The sequence below is a fragment of the Ananas comosus genome, linkage group 12 (genome assembly GCF_001540865.1).
Source record: "Ananas comosus cultivar F153 linkage group 12, ASM154086v1, whole genome shotgun sequence".
NCBI classification, from domain to species: domain Eukaryota; kingdom Viridiplantae; phylum Streptophyta; class Magnoliopsida; order Poales; family Bromeliaceae; genus Ananas; species Ananas comosus.
The window spans coordinates 3,146,067-3,164,270 of NC_033632.1; the positions used below are offsets into that span (position 1 = coordinate 3,146,067).

Here is an 18,204-nt window from a genome sequence, read left to right on the forward strand (position 1 = left end):
CAATAAAAATATTTTTTTATAATTATAATGAAACATATATACATAAAAAAGAGATATTTGATTGATTTGTTACGCGACGTCACCAATATACCTCTTGCATTCTAGAATTTTTTTTTGTGGGAGACACGCGGGGAACCGATCTTTTTTCATGCACTGTAGCTTACCGGTTGATATTGTACCGTATTAATTTGGTCAACTTCACCTTTTTTTATTTTTAATTTTAATTTTTTTCCTCTGCTTTTTTAGTGTTAATTTGTACGTGTCTCTGTCAACACAGTAAATTATAAATATATTCCTATAAAATTTTATTTTTATATATTGTTTTTATAAAAAATTTAATATTTTTAAATAAATCCCCGCCGTTAGAATTCGTTAGAAAATTTTAGTTAACCATATGTTAAATGTTTAACTCTCATTAATTTATGAGATAGTTTGATTTTTTTGCTCCTCTTATATTATATTGTTGTGGCTTTTAAAGAGACATATTTGTATGGCAAAATTAATATTTTTCTTAAGATATAAACAGTTTTATAACGGTAACAAATAGGAAGAATATATTTGAAAATATGAGAATTTTTATAAGAATAACATATGAAAGTTGAACTTTATAGGAATATATTTGTAATTTATTATATTTGTAAGGATATGAACTGAAATCTTCGCCTTTCACAAATTGGTCCTTCTCGCGTGATTTATGCCTTGTGGTCATTAAAAGCCATTGCATTTTTAGGGTCATTTAGCCCTAGTTTGAAATTACAATTCTGTTTTTTTATTGGCAAAGAGGGAAACCCAATAGAGACTAGAGAGGGACTAGAATTTGATTATGTGTTCATATTGTCGAAGGGGCGATATCACAACGTCTTATATTCCAGGGGTCTCCATACATTTTTAACAATTTGCTCTTACCAATGTTTTTCATTGGGTAAGATCCACTCAACTTGTTGGAGAATCAAAACGAAACGGAGATAAAGGCTAAAATCTTTGTCCTCAAATAAACATGGATTAATTAATAACCCCTGTGATGTGATGGGAATCTTAAAAAAAAAAAAAAAAAGAAAAAAGAAAAAAGAAGAGAAGCACCAAAGTAAAACAATGTTGGATAGCACACTAATTAAGGGGGTAGGGTAGGGATAAAGTTGTAATATTAACAAAATTCATGGGCATTTTAGTAGGCCTCTCGTGCTTGATTCGGCCTCGTAGCATGAAGAAGAAGCAAAAATATTTGTGTTTCTCTATTAAAAATAGCCCTTGAATTAGGTAAAATTTAGAGAATTTATTTAAATCATAAATTATTTTGGTTCGAACAATTTAATTTATAAAATTTAGGTTTTGGTATTCAATTCTTTAACTTATTTAACTTGAGTCATTTGATGGCTCATTCGGTACAAAATTTAAGTTGGTTGATTACTTATTTTAAACTATATAAAAACACTAATAAATTCTGTAAATATAAATAGTATATTTAAATTTTAAAATTAATACTGGTTTGAATTAAATAGTAAATTCAAAATTTATAAAAGTTAGATAAAAGAGAGTGGGAATAAGTTCTATACTCTTTTACTCTTGAATTATTTTTGGGGTTGAGAAATAGATCCCGTGCCATTATTTTTACCTCATTTTTTTGGGTCCTACTAAAGAAAACACGCTACTAAACAAGGCCCAAATATGTTAGTCTATTTTAACCATTCAATAAAACTAACCAATACAAGATATTTAATAATTCAATACATCTCAATTATGATTAAAAACTGCAGAGAAATTTAATACAAAAAACAACATAATTATCCACTATCTTCAATCTTCAAGCTATTTCTTTATTGGCATTAAAAATCCTAGAAAAAAAAAATTATGAAGGGGCAACTGAGTTAAATTTCTCAAAGTAGGTGCCTTATTTTGTGATTTTGAGGATAAGAATTGTGGATTAGATTGAGAACCCCATGAACAATATATAATTTCCATTCATTCATGGCGTACCCACTAAGCATAATATTTTAGGAGTATAAGTATGCTCCACATAGCAATTTTATAACTTAATTGAAATAGATATATCTAATAGCTTTAAGTAGAAGTAGGTTTTAGTCTCATTTAAATAAGCTGACTCCATTTAATTAATTTCTTATTCAGATACTAATCCCACTTTTAAGGGATAATTATGAAAGGCACCGTTTTGGAGAGCAACGCTTGGAGTATTAAATTTCTTTTTAAAAAAGGAAAAAAAAAAATCAGGTGATCACACTATAACCTCTACTTAATGTTGTCGAGATTAGATCAAACTGGACCTAATCCAACAGCATTTTTGTGGTTGTTTAGAGTATTTAGCAAGTGCTTGATTGAAAGTGCTTTATGTTGGATTAATAGGGTTAGCATCCTGTCATGTGGCAGAAGGTAAAGTTGGGCCGAATTATGCTCGAAATGGCATGAGCTCGGTCGCGAGTCATATTCGAAGTGGTATGAGACTGATTAAGCCGAGTCACAATCGAGATAAGTGGGTGTTGTACTTATACACTTTAAGTGAATTGATTGCGTATTTCTAATACCTCGAGCTTTTAGAATTAATGATTAGCGCCAACAATTTGATAAACGGCATCAGAGCCAAAGGTCTGCACGGATTCGATTCTCGTATACAGTAAATACATGCAAGTGTTGGAGAAAGAATTGTTGATTTAATTAGCGCTAATGATCCGACACTTTAGATTCTAGCAAAAATGAAAATAACATGCATTACGTGCACATAATCTAGGTAATGTGAAATAAATATAAATATTAATTAATCATAGCACATAAATTTTTAAGACATAATATTGTCCAAAAACACTTTAACTAGCATTATTCTTGTCACCAATTGATTGAAACACATGTTTCCATCACTAAAGTAGAGAAAATGAAACATGAATATATGATAATGCAATTTAAAAGGTGGAGATGGTGAGGGTTCGTAAGCTCTAAACTGTTTCATTGTCAAGTGGATACTCAACATTTCATCTGCCCACAGAATAGCTATCCTCACTCCCATCACCCAAGCCTTTTCCTATCACAATGGGATCCATCATCATCAACTATACATGAATTAAAGTGTCAAATGCAAGGCGAGTCCTTGCACTATCCCAATATTGCAACTTGCTCAATCCCTGTGCATTTAATTCATTTATATAGTTTATTTTCAAAACTCTGACGTACGTCGCATTGAATTTTAAAATAGCCTTTTTAAAATTCACACACATGCATGGCACAAGCACGAGCCAAGTCGAGGCGGGCGGGCAGGCGGCGCGCGGTTCAATCACCCGATTTATTTTATTTTATTTTTTCTGTTTTTACGATAATGCTCTATACGCCTCAATTTACAGGTCTTTTCTAATCATTTTCTCTACAATATTTATTATTTATTTTTTTTTCAAAATTTTTCTAAAATTGAAATTAAACTTTCGAATTATTTTTTAAAAAATATTTTAGTAAAATTTCAAAAAGATTTTCCAACACGAATTTAATTAATTAAATATATAAAATGCTTATAGGCGATCGATCTGAATTCAAAACTTCAACTTTTAAATTCAAAATCTAGAATTATTCCATTGTTTTCTTTAAAAGTTTTATTAGAGTTTAGTCGTCAGATCTTATATTAGTTTATTTGCTTAAAAATATTGATTAAAGCGCAGAATAATTGTCGAATCTAGTAAAAAATTCTCAAATTATTCGACTAAAATCATTCAAATAATAATAAAAAGAGTTGCCTAGCACTAAAATTTATTGATTTTTTCCTTTTTTCTTTTCCTTTTTTTGTTTGTGAATTTTTCACTCCATCAATAGCTGTGGACAACAAAAGTTCCTCATTAGTAAATTTGGCTTGTAGCTCCAATTACTTCACGCATAAGTCATGAAATTAATATGTAAAACAACAATGCTTTCACACAATCCAACAAATATATTAAATATGGATCCCATGAATATTAATTAACCCATCAATTTGATCAAAATTCAATTCAAATTATTTAAAATATTTAAATTTTAGCGAGCTAATAGTTCAATTATATATCTTTATAATGGGATATAAAATTCAAACCACTACAACTTTAAACCAACATTAAACCATCAAATTTTAAATTTAAATTCAAATTCAAATTCATACGGGTCGGCCCGATAACTATCCATTAATGCCACTAATGTAAGATAAATAATAATTAGTTCTCTCATTAGTTGCTTTCAAATTACTTTCATTTATAAGAACTTTATTCAAAAAATAAAAGAAAAAGGAAATAGTTGCAACCTCATCTTCATGATAAATCGTGATCATGGAAATGTTAGCGTGGAAAAGATCCTGGGGACTGGGGAGTCGCTTTCGATTCATGTTTTATTTAATTAATGAGAATCTAAGAGCCCTGTTCGTATCAAAAACTGCATATTCTGATCAAATCGTATAAATTATATTATTAACTAAACTGATGTGATCTACGAAACAAACTAGTATTTTGAAAACAAACAGAATATTTTCTCGTCGCACTTTTCTATCATAGACGAACTCTATATATCTGTAGTATAAAGATTCCATCATCCTCAAACACAGTTTCTGACAAACACCAACAGTTATGGCTCGATTTGTGTTACTGTGAGCACACAAATAGAAATGAAAAATAACGACCACAAAGTAAATAAACCACAAAACAGTAAAATAAAATGGAGCATAAAGATACTTGTGTGAAAAATATTTTGCAGAAAAAAGATCACGGACAAAGAAAGTGAGAACTTCAATATAAAAAAAGAGTACAATATTGTGAAAGTACAATATGTTATATCGCGTCTAAAGCAAAATAAGAAGGAAATTTCTTAATAAATTTTTTTATTATCGGACTGAACCCTCTGCTACCCGCCACAAATATTTATTTTTTTCTTCACAAAAATTTTTTCAGCTTTATCACGCCGTAAAGCTATCGATAAATTAGGAATATAAAAATAAAGTCGATAATCAAATTTGGAGACACATCTTTGGATAAGAAAATATTATAGAAAATACTTAATTCGTTTTAACAAGTGATATTATATTGTATATATATCATATATCACGAGAGAGAAGTTAGTTAACTTGCTGGATAGTACAGACTACAGAGAAGCGTATCTGTATAAGCTTGTGTCTCTTTTTGTCCATAATATCTAATGAACTCAATACATCAAAGTAATATAAGCCCAATTTATCATGAGAAATAGTGCTAAAGTGCTACATTTTAGTGATAGAAATTGCTAGTGAAACTGCTAACTAATTGACTCAACCAAAAATATGATTATGTGAATAAGTATTAATGAAAACAAATAATTGTATTCTACGAGAAAATGATATTTAATAATTACAACTATAATACAGAAACATCTTTTCAATATCGATCCGATAGCTCCAGTTCCCAACCGGTTATTGTTCCAAATTTTCATCCACAGATGCACCTTTCGATGGATTTTTATTCTTGCTTGTAATTATGTTCACAAGCTGAAAAAGAAATTTTATTTTAATTTTGTTAATTTTCTGAATAGAGAACAAGGAAAAGAGCCGTGCACTCAACCTCAAATCCACATTTTATATTTTGTTTGATTTATTTATTTATTTATTTTGCACCACGGTGACATGTTTGGAATGTTAATTTTTTTGTTAAGATTCTAATCCAAGTTAAAGAGAGCTTAAGTAGCTGATGTGTATGCAGTAGGTGCGATAAATTTGGTCATAATTATTATGCGAGCTAGTAACCTCTCAATCAATAACAACTTACTTTCTCATTGGTTTTTGGAGTAAAATCAGAAGCTCTAAACTGTAGCTTTTTTTTTTTTTGCCACAAAATCATATTTCTGTCTCGTACGGGAAATAGAAAAAAAAAAAAAAAAAGGTTATGATCCTCAAAACCTAATGCTTCGATTCAGGGCTTCAAATACTAACGGTTGTTTAATCGGCATTGAAACAACACTTTTTCTAACAACACAGCACCTACGAACTCACACTTTGGGGTGTCAACGAGCCGAATACGAGTGAGCTGGGGTGGCTCACGTTCAGCTCATTTAATAAACGAGTCGAACACGAACTGACTCGTTAAAATATTGAGCTGAAAAATTCAGCTCGTTAATAAACAAGCTGAATACGAGCTGGTTCACAAGCTGGCCAACGAACAGTAACCTCAATGAATTAAATTGGATATATATAAAAAATTAAATTTATAAAATCTTACTCATTAAACTTTGATCTAATGGTTGAAACTTTACATATAAATAAGTTTTTTTTTATAATTGAGCTCGCCTTTAAATTTTTTTTTTTGACTAAAAATCAAATAATAAAAATAAATACATTATATATAATTATTTGTTTATATATATAAATGTAAAATATATGTATTCAAGCTGTTATCGAGCCAAACACGAATGAGCTGAACCTCGCTCGTGTTCGGCTCGTTTATCAAATGAGCTAAAAGTTTTAGCTCGTGTTCGGCTCGTTTACTAAACGAGCGATTCTATCTCGAGCTCATTTCGAACTAAACACGAGTTGGCTCGCGAACAGCGAACTGGATTGCCACCCCTACTCACGCCATATGATGTGCCTTTCATAATGGGCCCATTTTTATTTCAGGGCCCAAATCGAGAAGTGTCCCACCATGTACTATAAGCCGTATATGGGCTGGGCCCATAAAATATGTACGACCCAAATTGATGATCTGGTTCAGAGGTTGAGGCCCACAAAGCTATCGAACCACTAGCTGGCTTCCACGTGTCCGACCACGCGTGCACGCGAGAAGATCCGGGACGAATGTCGCCCGCACGAAACCAAATGAGTAAAAATCGGCAGCTTCTGCCCCTTCACTAGCCTCACGAAGCTCCAACCCAGCTCGGACGAATTTTCGTACAACCCATCATCATCCATCCTTCAAATTATTCGGTACACCTCACCTCACCTCACCGCCGTACATTCAAATTTATTTATTTTCTTGATCATATTATATAAATCAATTTAGATTAAGACCATTAGTATTTATAAATAATGTTGACAAAATCCTTAGCAGTTAAAGTTTAGTGAAATAATATGAGATTAAATTCTATATTTAAATTTAATATTAGATATTTATTAAATAAATATATAATTTTTAGAGTTGGTAATTATTTTACGCTATTTTCATGACGGGAGATGTAATTAAACATTTTTTTTAAAAGTTTTTAAAAAATTTATTGTGAATTTTAAATTAAAATTTTCGGGAATAGGCAGCGAGTGGAAATTACCCTAGATACCGTCCATAATCACACAAATCTGTAGCTAATAAATCGACGGTCAGAGCTTCGTCGGACGGTTAAGCATACGAACGCCGTTGCATCTCACCACTGGCATCTTCTTCACTCCCAATCCCTCCCACTCCTCCCCTCCTCTCTCCATCTCTCCACCTCTCTCGCTCTCGCTCTCGCTCTCGCTCTCTCCAGGGTACGACCACCGCAGCAGGCAGTGACGGGATCCTCTCCTTTTTTTCCTCCTCCAAACCCTAACCCTAACCCTAACCCTAGCTCTTACCAAAGAATAGCAAAAAGAAAACGACGATGGCCTCTCTCCACCTCGCCGGATCACACCTCTCCCCCGCCGCCGCCGCCCTCCGCTTCTTCGGCGACCGCCGACGCCGCGGCAGCCGCCCGCTCCTCCGCGTCCGCTGCGTCGGCGGCGGCGGCGGATCCAACGGTACCCGCTCCTTCTTCTCCTTCTTCTGGTTCTTATGCTTCTTCGCGGTCTCGCTTCGCGTCTGTGGACAGTGTCCATGAGAGGATCTTGTTTGCAGGGGAGGAGCCACCGGAGTCGATGTTCATGAAGGAGCTGAGGAGGAGGGGTATGACGCCGGGGTCGTCGTCGTCGTCGTCGTCGATGTTGGAGGAGAGGGGGGCGCCGTACGCGGACGGGGAGAGCAAGGGGGCGTTGGAGGCGAAGGAACAAAGCGGCAGCGGCGGAGAAGGGAGGAGGAGAGGTGTGGCGGCGGCGGCGGCGGAGGGGAACGAGAAGGGGATCTCGAGCCAGAGGGAGCGGTCCATGGCGTTGAACAGTGAGGGCCTCGAGGTTCGTAGCTCCGCGCCAATTCCCCCTATGTTTACCTGCTCCGTTTCATTGCGAATTTGGTTTCGTTTCATGATAATTGGCTATTGCAGTTATAATATATGTGGACATTGTACAATGATTTGCTTGCTTGACCTGTTATAGTGTGTATGGGCCAATTACGCAATCTTAAAGTAATTCAAGCTTAGATTGTAGACTAGATAAAACTCTCTGCAGGGATCAAAAGGACCTTTTTAGCCTTCTGTAAAATTGTGATGCTATGAGGAGGATTAATTAAATTGCAGCAGATCAGAATCTCCAAACCTTAGCTTCTGCTGCGGAGGTTTAGATTCTTATTTCAGTTTTTTCTGCTGTAGTAGAAGTTCTAGACATTTCTATTTGCCAAGCACGTTGCTGTAAGTGACTGTAGCGGAAAGAAGAAGTAGAAGCACAGTCAAACAGGGATGAAAATTCTTTTGGGCTGACTGCTTAAAGGGCATCTGTTGATTGGAGGCAGACAAAATCTGGTTTTTGGTATTGTCGTCAAATATCATCTTATCGGTCTTAGGGCTTTTTTAACCTAGCTTTTGATTCGGTGGCTATCACTTTCGTGCTATTGAACAACAGGAATAAAGTGAGAACCAGTATCTATTTATATTACCTGGCAAATCCTTCTTTACATTTCGCAAATATTATCTCTTCTTCAGGAGTAGGGGGTGTCGTCTGTGCTCAGTGTTTTTTCTGATGTTTGATCACCGTATGCAATATGTATGAGAATACCATGACCTCTTACGGGATCAAGTTTAAGGTGTCAAGTATATTAAATTGCAACACCTATTTGGTGTTGGTACTTAATATAATGTGATCGAAGTGACTAAGGTTGACAAGTGTCCTTGAGTTACATTCACAAAGTTGTATGACTTGCTTTACTTTGAAAATTTGCTACAGCTTTTAAGGGGATGTTTATTCTGTTAAAACTTGCCTTATTATGCCATTTGGAGCTTTATTTTGGCATATTTCAATTGATATATCTTTAGTTTTTGTCTTCGAAATCTCCTTGTAGCATTTGGTTTATGGTATGAATGTAATATTTCATATAAGCCATTACTTGATCAATCTACAACACTCATAGATTTGATCTGCTTCATTCCTTACACGAAGTTACTAAGATAGGCTGTGCAAATTTGGAAAATTTACCTTTTCTACATGCAAATTTGAATTTGTGAATATATATATAGAGAGAGGGTTAGGCTCCTATGTTTTCAAAAGGATGGAGGCCTCCATATTTGTAAGTTGTTTTCGATGATGGGACATCCGATTCGGCGATCGGCTTTCTTAGGCATGATTTACGCTATTAGAACTATTTAGAAACAAAATTTTATAATTTTTTACTTTGTTTGTCTTGTGAACGAGTAGCCTCAAAATGAACGGCTGAAAATAAAAATCTAAAAAAAGCAGTAATAAAAGACTAAAATTTCAAATCGAAAGTATTGATCTTACTTTTAATATTAAGTAGAATTTTCTATTGAAGTTTCATGTAACTTGAATTGTTTTGCACCGTTGAACTTACAAATGTGTTACATCGACTATTAAAATAGTCATTTTTTAGATCCTAAATTATGAAATTTGATTTCTAAATAGTTCTAAAAGCGTAGATCATTCCTAACGGAGCTGATCGTCGAATTGGATATCCCATCATCGAAAACAACTTACAAGTACGGAGGCCTTCGTACTTTCGAAAGCGTAGGAGACGTACTATCTCTCTCTCTCTCTCTCTCTCTCTCTATCTCTCTCTCTCTATATATATATGTATGTATGTTTCTATGTATGTATGTTTGTATGTGTAGAGAGAGAGAGCGAGCGAGGCTTGCCTCCGTGCTATCAGGTCGTTTTCGTGCTAGGACTTCTGAATCGACGATCGGCTCCGTTATATTTGATCTAAAGTATTTACCTAGTGATCAAAAGGGCCAAAAAATCAACAATTTTAATGGTCGTGTTGAGTTGTTTGCAAGTTTAACGATGTAGAAATATCGAAATCATATGAATTTTGACAAATTTTTTTTTATACCATTGCTTTTTGTGAGATTTTTATTTTCAGCCGTTTATTTTGAGCTCTTTCGATCATTAGGTAAATGATAACGAAAAATCATGAAATTTATTTTCTAAATACTTTCAAAAACTCTAGATCAAGTGAAACAGAGCCGATCATCAATTCGGACTCAGCATCGAAAACGACTTAATAGCAAAGATACTACCGTACTTCTAAAAGCACAAGCCGGACTCTCTCTCTCTCTCTCTCTGTGTGTGTGTGTGTGTGTGTGTGTGTGTGTGTGGGGGGGGGNGGCGTTGAATTAACTAATGGCCATAGAGTCAGAGTAATAATTTTTCCTTTTCAGTCATGATGTAGCTGTAAATGGAGTGTTGTTTTGGATTCTTTATTCACTTCTAATTCTTCTTCGTGGTGTAGAATTAAGATAATTTTCTTTTAATTTGTGCAACTCCATGCCATCATATCCATGTTATAGCTATAGCATTTCTATTTACAACACTGATCTGTATATTTATTTGCTCAATTGCTATTCTTATTCCTAGAATATACTAATGCATCTCTTTACTTCAGGGTTTGATCCCACGAGCAAAGCTGCTCTTATCTATTGGGGGGACATTCTTTTTCGGATTTTGGCCTTTGATAGCAATTACAATTGCTTTTTTCGCAGCTCTGTACTTTGTAAGCCTTCATTTCGTATTCTCTACGTGTTTTATGTGTTAGTTTAGGAATTGAAGCGTCCAGGTGAAAAGTACAGGAACCAAGTCACAATAAATTTTATAAAATTGTTGTTTATGTGATTTGCAGTATCTCGGCCCAAGCTTTGTACACGGCGGTAGCAAGATGTCGCTGTCATCACCGCCGTACATTGATCCATCAACGCTTCTTGAAGATGAAAAGATATCTCAGGTTGCTCCGCATGTGAAATGAAAGTTGCATCAACATCTATAGACAGCTCCTCAGGTTCACACTATCTTTATCTCTACCTCTAATGTTCTCCATTCTGTTTGTTGTAAATGTGAATCTAGATATATACTGATTATTTGGGGAAATGATAGTAAATATATATACAATGAATCTAATAGAGTAACCTGTAAATTGCTATTTGTATTTCCAAATGTGTCTCTTTGCTATGGTCTATATAACAGTTTGAATAGTTGTGCTGCGTTCATTTGTTGGTATTGTACACTTATCGTAAGGCACATGATGCATCTGTTTATTGAATTTGAAAGGTACTTCAACAACTTTTAAATTAGAAATTGTGGGAATGGGTCTATTGTGTTCATTTATTCTTTCTTCTTGGCAACAATATAAGGTGGTAAAAACAAAAGAAAACATTTGCTATCGAGTGATCATTCCAAAACTTGGTTCAACAAGATGATGCATGTTGGATTCGACTATCCTGGCATTTCATTTTTAAATTTGTATTTTTATAATTTTAAATTAATATTAAATAATATCTGGAGCAAGTGGGAGTACTGGACCGGGCCGAATACATGTACGATTTCTCTGTAGGTTTAACTATATACTCTCTTCTTTAAAGGAATTGGGCCTAATACTGACAACTACTACTTTTTGTTTTTCTTATTAGTGGCCCCTTTTTTCTTACTTGTATTAATTAGTTTTTATAGTATTTGGCCGAAAGTTCGTTGGAAAAAGATCCCGGACTCTGGGATATAGGCAAAAATGTATAAAACTTATCTGAGCTATACCCCATTTTGATTCGACTACCTAATATTTAAAAGTTTTAATTTTGCTACCTAATCTTGTGATTCTTTTTGATGTGAGCCGTTTGATGGCTTTTTCTATTTCAGAATTTTGGTGTGCCATTTATTTTAATAGACATATCTAAATTTTGCAACTAAAGAGCCATCAAAAACACAGCAGAATCCTGTTTGGCCTAACAAATCTAAATGCTTATGTTGTTATGTTGTTGGTGACTGATTGGTGTTTAAGCTTAAATTTTGACCGACAACCACTGAGCTACACTATTAACAGCAATAATGATGTTTAGTGGCTTCTATTACATATATGTAATATAATAATATATGGTAACCAACTATCTAACTAAAGCATGTATGATGATGTAATATAGAGTGTGACATGGGATACATTGCAGCAAAACAAGTATAATATCTTCCTACGTGGTGTTGCAATTAACCAGCTTTTAAGAATTATGCTAGACTAAGTGTAGAATTAAATGGTATACGACTATATGAGAGATTATTTGAATCACTTGGATTGTTGGTTATGAGGATGACACTTTTGAGGGACTACGTAAAAAATTAAAAAGAAAAGGAGGGGGGGGGGAGGAGAGTGGAATCTAGAATTTTTTTGCTAATTTAGTTTTGTCACTAGGCAGTCACATAATATTGTATTAGTATTTGTAAATTCACAGTAAAAATAATTATCAAAATTATATTATTTTTTTTGAAAAAGAATTTTATGAGGTAATATTCAATATGACACAGAGTGTAGCAGAGAGGAATTTTCCTCAGAGTTTGCTATTTTCATCTTCATAAGTTCTAAAACTTATCCCCAGCTTAATGAAGTGCAAATCAAATTAAATTAGAGCACACCATTACCATTGAGAGGATAAAATACTGGAGTTCACTTACTCAAAAGGGAATACTTGTTTACACTTAATCTCACCTCACCACAAGATAATTAAAGGGTTTCTTAATCTTTTCTTTCCAACTATTTTTACTAAGGAGCTTCCTAGAAAAGATTTGGAAATTTACTCCATACTTTTGCATATAAAGTTGATTGTTTTGATCTAGTCTATTAGGTCCCTCCAATCAGGAGGAAACACATTAATATAGCTTAAAAAATTCATATGATGTGCCAAAAATTCTCCATAAGTGGACAAGTGTTACACATCTAGTGGTTTGGTATAGGAATGACTTGGTGAATTAAATGCAAAAGTCTCCTATTTTTTCGGGTCATATGACTATGTGAGAGATTGATTCAAGGAACATCACTATCTATGGTGGGGTAGGAAAGTGATTGTTTCAATTAAGTTATTCCTTAAAATTACTCGAGTATCTCTATTGCTTTTCACAACTAGATCACCCAATCTCTTCTTAATGAAAAGAATTAGATCTTCAACCTCATCACTCCTCCACAATTAGGCCCGTTTGCATACCTCTAAAAACGTAGCATAGTTAATACTACGCCGGTAGGAAAATAATTCTATGAAGCGTTTGGAAAAAAAAAAAACGACGTAATTTTTAGTGTATATTATACTATACTTCAAAAAATAGAGTAAATTTATAATCCACTTTAACCAAAGAAAAAAAATTCCACCATTTTGGCTCCCAAAGATGTATCAATTTCTAAATTTTAAATTTCAACATAAAATTTTAAATTTCAAAATTTAAAATTTTAAAATTCAATTTTAATTTTGACTTTAAATTTCAAATTTCAAATATCAAAAAGTTCAAATATCAAATTTCAAAAAGTTCAAACTTCAACTTTCAAATTTCAACTTTCAAATTTCAAATTTCAAATTTCTGAAATTTCAAAAAGTTCAATTTTCAAATTTCAAATTTCAAATTTTAACTTTCAAATTTCAACTTTCAAATTTCAAATTTCAAAAAGTTCAAATTTCAACTTTCAAATTTCAAAAAGTTCAAATTTCAAATTTCAATTTTCAAATTTCAAATTTTAAATTTCAATTTTAAATTAAAATATCAAAATTTAAATTTTTGTGCAAATCTCAAATTTAATATTTAAAATTTTAATTCAAATTTCAAATTTTTTAAAAGGAATTTAGTAAAAAATTATTATTATATGCCAACATCAAAAAGATTTGGGCAAACTTCAAATACCCTTTGTGGTTTCACACTTTCTTACTTTAGTATCTTGTGGTTTAAAGTGTATTAAGTTAGCCTCTGTGGTTTCACACTTCCTCATTTTAGTACCTTGTGGTTTAAAGTGTATCAAGTTAATACCCTGTGATTTTATTTTTCTCTTTTTATTATCCATTTCACTAATTCTTTTGTTAAATCAGTGATAAAGTAAAATTAAAGGATAATAAAGTGAATATTCGATAAATCTAGATAGAGTATATGAAGTTTTTTTGTATATAATTTAATGAAATATTAATGGAGAAAAAAAAAATCAGCGACAAAGTTAAAACTAAATGGTATTAAAATAAATATTCGATAAAGCTAGATATGATATTTGAAATTTTTTGTAATAATTTAACGAAATATTAACAGAGGAGCCGACGAAAAGAGAAAAATAAAACCACAGGGCACTAAATTGATGCACTTTATACCACAGGGTACTAAAATAAGAAAGTGTGAAACCACATGGTACTAAATTAATACACTTTAAATCATAGGGTACTAAAGTGAAAAAGTACGAAACCATAGGGGTGGTATTTAAAGTTTTTCCAAAAGATTTTGCCGAACATGTTTACAGATCCCTTCAGAAAAAATCACTTTTCATCTAAATTAGTCAAATGCTCGACAGCTTTTATTCAAAATTGATTCTCCAAACCAAAATCAATTCTACAGAAATTATTTTTTCAAAATCTAAACCAAACGGCCAGAGGACATAACATACTTGTTTTCAAACCCATTTTAGCTCTCTTTTTAGTAAAAAAAAAAAAAAAAAAGAGTGGGGATTTTCTATCAACTCAAATTCAAAATAAATGATCACTTAGAAAGTTGTTGCTTCAGCTTACGCCATACCAATTTTTCATATTCCATTTTATTTCTCATCAAAAGTTACACACAGAATAGTAAATGTANTTTTTTTTTCCTTTTGAGATATCTTTCCACTAGGATACAACAAGAACAATAACAAGAAAAGAGAATTAAAGAGCCATAACAGAGGAGGATTTTTATGTGTAGGACCCTCAAAAAGGACCCCCTCTTCAACTTCTACAACAAGGCCTGTTGATTCCTCAGTGTGAAAAGGAGCACCATTTTTTCCCACAGTCAAGCTTTTGGGAAGAGTGATTGTTTGAAATGAAGGCAAAGTGGTAGGTTTGAAAAAACTCAAAACACCTCCAAGGAAAAAGGGCAACATAGGGTTGGGTGGGGGGAAGGAAAAGGAATATGAAAAGTCAAACTCCCCTTGATAAGCCCTCAAAAAAAGAAACCAAAAAAAAAAAAAGGAGAAATGATTATTCTAGCTTTATCACCCAACCTCCCCAATGAACATGGTTAGTTAATAATCTCAACCATGCAAAAACAAGAAAATTGGAGAGATGAGAGAGAGAAAAAGAAGAAAAACCCATGTATATAGCATGGTCAATTATCTCCACCATGCAAAAAAAGAGTAGGGATCAGAGGTAGCTATGCTTGTTTTGTTTGAAGCTCCTTCACATGAATTGCTTGAAAGCCATGTTCAGCTTCTTCACAAGATCCTTCACAGTCAAAGAGAACTCCTCTTCAACCTGCATAACATCGAAACATAAAGGAATTTAAATGCCATGCATACAAATACTATGGGGCACTAAGAAGTGCATTTGAATGTCCATTTCTAACTTGCCTGGGCCATGACGGTGATATCGAGCGACGAGTTAGCGAAGGGAACGACGCTCGTGTTGACGATCGAAAGATGCAGCCTCTCGATCTCCGAAAGCGCTTTCACCAGCACTCCCTTGCGGTTCTCGCAATGGATCTTGATTAGCACGGCTTTCTCCGATATCTTCGCCTCTATCTCGGGCAGTGATTGGCCGTGTTGGTGATCGCCGGAGCTCTCGTCGCACGACGAACTATCGTCGTCGGGGGAGTACCGCGACTTCTTCACGAGAACGGCGGATTCGACCGTTCTCTTCGCAGCCTGCTCCTCAAGGGTGTCTACTTTCTCCTGCAGCTGCTTCAAATACTTGATGGCATCCCCAAGAACAGAAGCCTTATCCATCTGCCACAAGAAGAAGATTCATTAACCTTCTTGGAAAACAAAAAAAAAGAAAAGAAGGATTATTAAAAACTCGCGAAAAAAAAACGTTACCTTCTTGAGGCCAGGAACAATTGCAGAAAGTGCAATGAATCTCTGGCTGAGCTTTTCGCGGCGCTTCCGCTCGGCTATTATATGTTCCTGGTTATGAGAAGCCGGTCGAGAATTCGCGCTCGCCTTCTTGACGCCGTGAAAACTCATTGCCTCATAGCTTCTCTTCAGGCCATGAGGGACGTTAGAGAACTCCAGCTCCTCCTTCGGCTTCACGGTCGCGAGGAACTCCGAATACAGGCTCGGCTCGTTCTTCCGCGAGACTGGCTTGCCGAACGACAGGATGGTCGGGGACGAAGCGTCGGGCGCGGCGGCGGCGGCGGCGGCGGCGGCGGCGGAGCTGCGGTCGGCGGTCATGCACGAGTCCCAGCTGTTGGTTTTCAGCGCCTTCTTCGGCCTCTCGGGGGGCTTCGAATTCGCGGCGGAAGCGGAGTGGAAGGTGTTCGACACGGCGGCGGCGGCGGCGGCGGCGGTGGTGGGTGGATGGTAGGAATTGGGGAATGAATTGGTGCAGCTCTCCGAGGAGAGGGATTGCTGCAGGTCTTGATCAAACTCCGCGGCAATTTGCTGTGTGGTGAAGTGATCCAACTGGCTTGTCTCCCACTGATGAAAGAACATAGGATCTTCCATTCCCTGATTCACATATACATAATTAGATCCAACTTATGAGGATGATGATATTATGCGTGGCATCAATCATGTGGAGTTTTGAAGGGGATTATTGATCAGAATTTCCTTACCAAATCGGCGAACCACCGCGCCGCGGATGCTTCCATTTGTAGATTGATTATTTCTCCCCTGTTTGATGATTTATATAGATACGAAAGTAGATCCCTGATTGAATAAGAAAAGTATCAAGTTGGTGTGAGGAATCAAATGCTGCTGTATAGTGGGAAATTTAAGATCAACCAAGATGAAGAGGCTTTTGGGTCCCTTTTCTCCATGTCAAAATTGTACTAGAAATAAAAGGGGGAAAGGAAATATGAGATTTTGAAGAAATGGAAGAGAAATTGAGTGACAAAATAATAATAATAATAATAATAATAATAATAATAATAACTGGTCTTGTTTTCAACCAAGTTGATGTTGGAATAAACCCTAGGAAATGCACAAAATTGAGGGATGTTACTAAGCAAAAATATTGGTTAAGAGAAAGGGAGAGGAGACCAACCTATGAGAGGAGGGGGAGGTCCCTTTCCTTTTGTCAAAGTAGAAGAAAAGGAGAGTCCTCTCTCCTCTTATATACACAAGTGGGGAAGAGCCCTCTTCTTTGAGTGTTTGTTGGTGTTGAAGTGGAATATCCCCCCTCCCCCAATCACAATAAGATGGAGCCTTTCCCACTTCAAATAATTCTTCTTTTTTTTTTGCCAACTTAGTATCAGGATGGATAATTTTTTTTTCCCAATTAGGTGAATAATGCTTTCAAGAAAACGATGAACGATTTACTGTTCTCTAAATTTTCTATTAAAGCAGTGAATCGTTTATCCTTCTTTTGAAAATGGTGAATACTTCACGGCTTTTAAGAGGTTTCTAGACGGCACGATAAATTTTTGGTAGACATTTCAAATTTCATTCACAATCACTTTGTACGATTGTCAAAAAATATTAGGCAAGGACACTTGATAGAAGACACTTTGGTTGATAACCACGATTTTTTTCTGAAAACTTAAATGAGGTACTTAAGAGAGTTCATGCTTTATCTATCACGGTTTTAGACGGCGTGGGGGACATATCCTCCAACAATTTGGGCTCATGAATTTGAAATATTTATCGGATTTATCGTACAAAGTGATTGTGAATAGAATTTAAGGTACTAACTGAAAATTTACTGTACCATCTTTTGTTAATTAAGTATGTTGCGGAAAGAAATCTTTTAAAAGTGATGAATTTTTCACAACTTTTTTAAAGGCGGTGAACGGTTCACTACTTTATTAAAACATTTAAATATAGTGAATCGTTCGCAGTCTTTTTGAATACAATGAACGATTCACCATTTTGGACAAAATTATCTACTGTGACGTTGAATTGACAAAATGAGAATTATTTGACTAAATAATTTTTTAAAAAATATTTAATTAATTATAAAATTTGTCAAAATTATTTTAAAAAATAATTTTAGCTGCGCTCTTTCTCTCTTCCTTGAGAAATTCTACATTGTTACGTT

At 34.6% G+C, this 18,204-nt stretch overlaps 2 protein-coding genes across 2 annotated transcripts; one reads left to right on the forward strand and one right to left on the reverse strand.

Moving 5' to 3' along the window:
* Positions 7,374 to 11,332, forward strand: LOC109717918. Its single transcript, XM_020243874.1, has 4 exons — positions 7,374 to 7,681; positions 7,779 to 8,050; positions 10,647 to 10,754; positions 10,881 to 11,332. The coding sequence occupies exons 1-4, from the start codon at positions 7,546 to 7,548 to the stop codon at positions 11,001 to 11,003; spliced, it is 639 nt and encodes a 212-aa protein (XP_020099463.1). The 5' UTR covers positions 7,374 to 7,545; the 3' UTR covers positions 11,004 to 11,332.
* Positions 15,379 to 17,314, reverse strand: LOC109718067 (transcription factor bHLH18-like). Its single transcript, XM_020244068.1, has 5 exons — positions 17,212 to 17,314; positions 16,781 to 16,874; positions 16,044 to 16,673; positions 15,579 to 15,953; positions 15,379 to 15,483 (listed from the first exon to the last, which is right to left on the reverse strand). The coding sequence occupies exons 2-5, from the start codon at positions 16,814 to 16,816 to the stop codon at positions 15,409 to 15,411; spliced, it is 1,116 nt and encodes a 371-aa protein (XP_020099657.1). The 5' UTR covers positions 16,817 to 16,874; positions 17,212 to 17,314; the 3' UTR covers positions 15,379 to 15,408.